The sequence below is a fragment of the Triticum aestivum genome, chromosome 2A (genome assembly GCF_018294505.1).
Source record: "Triticum aestivum cultivar Chinese Spring chromosome 2A, IWGSC CS RefSeq v2.1, whole genome shotgun sequence".
NCBI lineage: Eukaryota > Viridiplantae > Streptophyta > Magnoliopsida > Poales > Poaceae > Triticum > Triticum aestivum.
Genome location: NC_057797.1, coordinates 774,367,553 through 774,373,783, shown reverse-complemented (window position 1 = coordinate 774,373,783; position 6,231 = coordinate 774,367,553). Strand labels below are relative to the sequence as shown.

The 6,231-nt window shown below is 46.3% G+C and overlaps 1 protein-coding gene and 1 long non-coding RNA gene across 2 annotated transcripts; both read right to left on the bottom strand.

The window, feature by feature from the left end:
- Positions 1–468: 468 nt before the first annotated feature.
- LOC123186659 (uncharacterized) lies at positions 469–1,473 on the bottom strand. Its single transcript, XM_044598378.1, has 3 exons — positions 1,048–1,473; positions 804–956; positions 469–726 (listed from the first exon to the last, which is right to left on the bottom strand). The coding sequence occupies exons 1-3, from the start codon at positions 1,126–1,128 to the stop codon at positions 583–585; spliced, it is 378 nt and encodes a 125-aa protein (XP_044454313.1). The 5' UTR covers positions 1,129–1,473; the 3' UTR covers positions 469–582.
- A 225-nt stretch (positions 1,474–1,698) lies between these two features.
- On the bottom strand, positions 1,699–4,411 carry LOC123186658 (uncharacterized). The gene is made up of 3 exons (XR_006493688.1): positions 4,390–4,411; positions 4,035–4,154; positions 1,699–1,867 (listed from the first exon to the last, which is right to left on the bottom strand). It is a non-coding gene; the product is annotated as an uncharacterized lncRNA (long non-coding RNA).
- Positions 4,412–6,231: the final 1,820 nt, after the last annotated feature.

Sequence of the window (6,231 nt, the reverse complement as noted above, 5' to 3'; positions counted from 1 at the left end):
TTTGGGTCTTATGCAGGCAACCAAAAACGTTCTTAGAGAGAGTAGTGTTGATGATAACATGTGGGCCTGTGACCAATTCAACTATCAACCAAACAGAGTTGACCTTGTGGTCCCGTGTGGACCTAACCGCTGGGCGCCGTCACCGATGATGTTGCATGTTTACTCTTTGACAATGGACGACATAGTACTCGTGGCAGATCGACGGAGCTCTGTTCCACGTTAATCACTCTTTAGCTTGTTTTATAACGAATTACTTAATTTTTCGTCCAAGGATGTACTCATTTATTTTCTGCACGAACAATTGAAATGTTATTCCTGACGAATAGATGTAATAGCCTGCAGAGTGGTGTCAGCTACATCTTGCAATGTCACCCAGACTGACAAACTGATATGCACAACATGCCCACTTGGCCCTATTAATTTTCTTCGATGTACACCTTTCTCACATGAGGGACCATCTTAGAAAAATGCGGGTTGTCAATATTATCTTTTGCTTGGAGAAACTTCATAATCAGAAAACCATACAACTTAAGATATCTAATGTTTAGCTCCATGATCGACTGTGCAAAACTTCAAAATTGTTTAGCTCAACCAGGCCCTGAGCATATGACATGCTTCCTCGACCCGTGACTTCTTCTCGGGGGATACAACACCGGTCGTGTTGAACCTCGACAACCTTGTAGGATCTCCGAAAACTAAAGCATGATGCATGAGTTCGTTGAATACCTGGATATAAAAACACAATGTTTAGTGAAATTCCATGACTAACTCATCACATAGCTGCAGGACAGTAAGCAACTTACATGCGAGATGAAAGTCTCCAAGGTAAGAGAAGCACCAAAGAGAGGAAACAGAGAAGAACAATCAAAGCTCCGACCAAAGGGCACTTCTCCAAGAACAAAACCCACAGACTTCAGGTTGACAAGTTTGCTAGATTCCATTGGTGAGTTGATCATCTGCATAAGGATGTTAGACTAATTGTATTCGAAGTTGACCACTTCTGTAATCTCATTAAACACACAAACCGATATATTTAGTAGAGCGTACCTCTCTGCTTGGCATGCTGGATGCCAGCTCCGCCTGAGTGGAACAATGAATGTCGTCACATGTTATGCGTAAGTTCCTCATTTGCAATGCTTCTCCAAGTGAGATTTGTACCTGGAGGAGCTCGCCTACAAACTCAAATCTGGAGAGCTTTGGAGCTTTGCTCTCTATCACTTGTAGCTCGCTACAACCTTGCACCTTCACGTAGCTTAGCCGCTGAAGATGACGAGGTATTTTCAAGCAGACTGTGTTGTCGCAATACTTCAGTTCAAAACGCTCTAAAGCTGAAGAGCCGGAAAGAAGGCACCATAACTCATCCCCCGTGACATGCACAGAAGTCAGATCCAATATGGTCAGGCTTCTCAAGCAACAAGGCTCAACTGTTGGACAAATGAAACAATCCTCAAGGTGAAGATGCCGGATCGAGTCTCCCTTCCCCTAGAGACAACGAGAACTCGTATTCGTCATCTCCTGGACGCGGAACAAGGGCGAGTTCTTGAATCCCTCGTGTAACAGCCATCCGAAGCCATCTGTCCACATACATATATTCATTCACATTGGAAGTTGGAACAAACAAAAGCTTGAGAGTTCTCATGCCTGTGCCCGAGTGGTTTCTCATAATGTGGTCAATTTTGCGTGTAAACTCTCGTGTAAACTCCCCAGATATTTTCGTTCTATATGATTTTTTATCCAAGCCCAATGCCTCACTACTGAAAGTGAGGTTGGGATAGCTACTCCAGGAATCCCGAAATAAACGAGACACACATGCTACTCGGGCAGCAGACCTCAGTGGAATTAGAGAATGTATATGGCACCAGATATCCTACATGGGCAAACATGAGAGATAAGCTCAACATCAACACGTACCGTTATAGAGATTTTTTTCGATAAAGAACATTTCATTCAATTGATATATCGAGGTGATACAACCGCATTGAAGAATGCCCGGCCTCTGCATAGCACGATGCACACAGCCAACATGTCCAACAAGCCTAAAAATAAATACCGTTTTACAGCAAAAGTAAATCAGTCCAGCCTAGGGTGGGGCAACGCCTATCCGGAGATTACACCGCCATCCATGTTGGAAGAAAACCTCCCTGGTTGTATGCTCTAGCCGTGTAGACGCCATCATAAAAAGGTCTCTGTCCTCCGGCCTCTGCAGGATAGACCACGTACGGAGCCATCGCGTACACGCATGGATAACACTCAAAAAATAAGTGTTTGATGGACTCGTCATGTTGGCAAAAGACACATATCTTGCTACCTTGCCAGTTGCGTCGTGCCAAGTTATCTCTAGTTAAGATGACCCCTCTGTTTAGAAACCAGAGGAATATCTTCACTCTTAGGGGAATTTTGAGCTTCCACAATTTCTTGTTATCAACCGGTACATCGGTGTGGGTCATTGCATCATACAAGGATTTGACTGAAAAGGTACCATTCTGATGCAAATTCCATCGGAACTTGTCCGGTTCGCATTGAGTAATTCATTCCATGCTACCAGACGAGGCCCAATTAGGTCCCTACGGAAAGAAATATCAGGTTTTTTTGTCCCAATACTTGTTTGATCGTGACTAATTTATGCCTGACGATCCTATACAAGCTATGGTATTGCACCATAAGTGGAGTGGCCCCCCGCCAGGTGTCTTCCCAGAATCAAACCTGAGAACCATCCCTAACCGAGAAAGTACCAAATTGAAAAAAGAATTCCTTGGCCTTCATCACGCCACTCCAAAAATGTGAGTCACCGGGTTTCCAATGAACTTGAGAAATGGCTTTAGACCCACGTACTTGTTACGAATGATTTCCTGCCATACTCCATTCTCAGTGAGTAGTTTGTATACCCATTTACTCAAGAGAGCAATGTTTTTAATCTCAAGATCCTGAATTCCAAGGCCCCCTTGACTTTTAGGTCGGCACAATATACTCCACCTAGCCAGCCGATATTTCTTGGATTTATTATCACACTGCCAAAAACATCTAGATCTAAAATAATCGAGACATTGTAGAACCCCTTTAGGTAAGTGGAAGAATGACAACATGTATAGAACCATGTTGTTGAGGACGGAATTAATCAGAATCAACCGTCCCCCATAGGACAAGAGTTTGGCCTTCCAGCTGGCTAGGCGTTTCTCAAGTCTTTCTTCCACTTGCTTCCACTCAGCGATAGTTAAACGCCGATAGTGAATAGGAATACCTAGATACCTGATCGGGAACTGGCCGAGCTGACAGCCGAAAATCTCAGCATACTCAGATGCGGACTCTGCAGCATCGCCGAGATGATTACTTGAATTAAAGAAAGAATAGCAAGTAGTAGGTCTGTGCGCATGATTGCACTATATTGATTGCATTGTAATGTAACCATGGCTATTATTCTCCCGCAAAAAGGGAACCATGGCTATGATTAGCAGAAGGTAAGATATAAAAAAATGTGACAATAGATATGATATATGTTGAGCATTTTTTCCAAGCGTTGGTATCTCGTAAGGCCTTGTACTTAGAACAACAAACCGGATTTTTCTGAAGCACCGGTGCTTATTTCTACATGAGAGACGCCTAATTAAATGTCTGCCCTGTACAAATAAGCACCAGTGCTTAAGAAAAGCCCTGTTTATTTCTCCAAACACCTCTCTTAAGCACCTTGCATTGTACAAGGCCTTAGAAGCGTCTAAATCTGTTCCAACTTCATCTAGGCATGGAGCGGCCAACAAATATACATGTATGAGATGTATCTGATTAACCAATAAGACGGCAAGATGCATAGAAGGTACTGCCTCCGTTCCAATAATATACTTCCTCCGCAAACTAATATAAGAGCGATCTAAACGTTTTTATATTATTTATATAGAAAGTACTTATTTTAGATTTGTCTAGATATGAATATATCTAGATTTGGGATGGAAGAGGTATGTAATGTGCCGCAAACAGTATATGTTTATTTATAGCTCATGGGCATGCATGCACGCACGCACTTGAGAAGAGAAGGTACATACCTCCGGAAGACTTGGAGGAATGCGAGGAGGAGTAATGCTACATGTAGCATTATTGGTACGAGGAGGAGCCACCTTCCCTCTGCGTTTATTTTTGCCCCCCATCATGCCTGCCTAGCCCGTCTGCAACAAACACACAAACAAACACATCATGCGTGGCTAGCTATGGACGTACTACGGCAGATTAATAAAAAAAAAAAATCAATCAATCAAGCTATGAGCGACCAAATCATCATCAATCAGATCCTACGACTCCCTCTGCCTTAAAATATTTTTCTTTTCTGGTCGAGGGAGTATCTACCAGGTAGCTAGCGAGATCGATTCCCCACGAGTAATCTCTAGCTGCTGACCTGCTTACCAGGGAGGGGGTAGTGTGATCGTATCAGGCGGCGGCGATTCTGCTGCGCGAACAACACAACACCACCGGTAGCTGTCCTAGCGAGCGGCGGAGCTCTTATTGGCGGTCCGTCGTCGTCCTGTGCCGTGGCGCCCAAGGAAACCCGAGGTGGTCAGGCAGGGTGCGTTCTAGTAGCTTAGTAAGGAAAAGATTCAAAGTTGCAGTATCTCTTTTGTGTCTCTAGATAGATAAAGATCCAACCCCTGGGTGCAGCGTCACGTACGCGTCTAGTCTGACCCGGACTGCAGCTCACGGAGGCTGCACCATACCGGAAAAAAAATCCTATACAACCGGGCCGTATCGTTCCAATCCAATCGGGAGACCCACTCACTTGAACGCCATCTGGCAATGTGAATCTCAAAGCAACGGGCTATCTTCTTCCCTAATGCCTTCCTAGCTCCGCCACCGCTCCCAGACCATCCCAAACCTGCCGCTGTTGCTAGCTCCGCCACAGCCAACGGAGCCAAACTTCTTGCCGCCGGCGTGGTTTTCCTCTGCTTACATGGTGCGTCCAGGCTGCTTGCCCCATCGGTCACGGCCAAACTCTTCGATGCCGGCTCAATCACACAGCTTGGCCCCATCGGCCGAGGGCAGGCTCCTGACACCGGGCAAGTCCGCTGCTCGCGGCCGGCATAACTCCATTGCTCGCCACAGGCATGAGCCCTCTCACTTGTCTTGGGCTCTCAGCACCGGTGCAGTCTAAAAAAAGCAATCTAGTCAGGCAAGATGTACGCCAATGGAGTTTACTGGTTGGCTGCCGCCGTCTGACATGTCATCACCGTCTTGCCGGGATGACTTTGTCGTCGGAAACGAGCGTACAAGGTGAGAATCGAGATTTGGCAAAGGGAATCCGGGAAGGAAGTTACCTTATTGCGTCAAGATTCACACAGCCACATGGCGCTCAATTGAGTGGGTCTCCCCACTGAAACATACGACCCGGTCGTATAGGATTTTTTTGCCACCATACTGGTTGTTGGAGCTGCGGCGGCGGCACGGAGTGGAAGCTAGGTTTTTGGATCGAAGGACCTAACTAATACCACGTAGTTTGGCATGCAACTCACGATAATTGGTCGGGTGCACATATGTGTGTAAAGAGGGGTAGCTCACGTCCTCATCAACTATACAAGAAAATAAGAGGCGTATCATACATGCAATGATATCCTATTCGACTGTTGGGTTCTATAATAGGGTGCTTCGACTGCATATTAAAATTTTCCTACCAGCAGAACATCCAGAAACATGCTAATAGAGATGGATCATGGATCGTTACCCCTAGACGTGTGGTACCATGCAATCGGAAGTACAGTTGAGGCAGCGCGTCTCTAGAGTTGTCTCCTCCTCGTCGATCTCCCTTGAATAACCAGTCGTCGGATCACCCGTACTGGTTCCCCGGAGCGGCACAAGTGCACCGCCTCTAACGGCATCCGCACGTGCAGGAGGAACATGGTGCTGCGGACTGCTAAGTTCGATCACACAGCCGGCGACAAGTGGAGGTGGCTAGTTGCAACACATGCAAAACCCTAGTGACGACGCCGAAGCGATCAACTGAATGAGTGTGCCATACCTCCACTATATATAGGCATCCACCGTGGGCTCAACACTTGGGCCTCACATGGAACCTAAAGCCCAAGCTCTGTTCGGCATGGATCCGAGTCCGAGTAGGATCACATCTGACTCGTGGAGTCGGATCCGGCCTCATAGTTTCCTTTCCTTAAATGCGCGACCCCTTAGGTTCAAGTTGGGTTGGTCGCGGGTCGGATCACCTCCAACCTGCTCGGCTGATAGTGGCCTCTAGCAAGGCGT

Bases quoted from the DNA above. Each gene is read 5' to 3' on its own strand.
- LOC123186659 (XM_044598378.1), bottom strand. From the start codon at position 1,128: ATGAGGAACTTACGCATAACATGTGACGACATTCATTGTTCCACTCAG. The intron at 957-1,047 runs GTACGCTCTACT...ATCCTTATGCAG, and splicing joins CCAGCATGCCAAGCAGAGAG to ATGATCAACTCACCAATGGA. The intron at 727-803 runs GTAAGTTGCTTA...TTTTATATCCAG, and splicing joins TGGAGACTTTCATCTCGCAT to GTATTCAACGAACTCATGCA.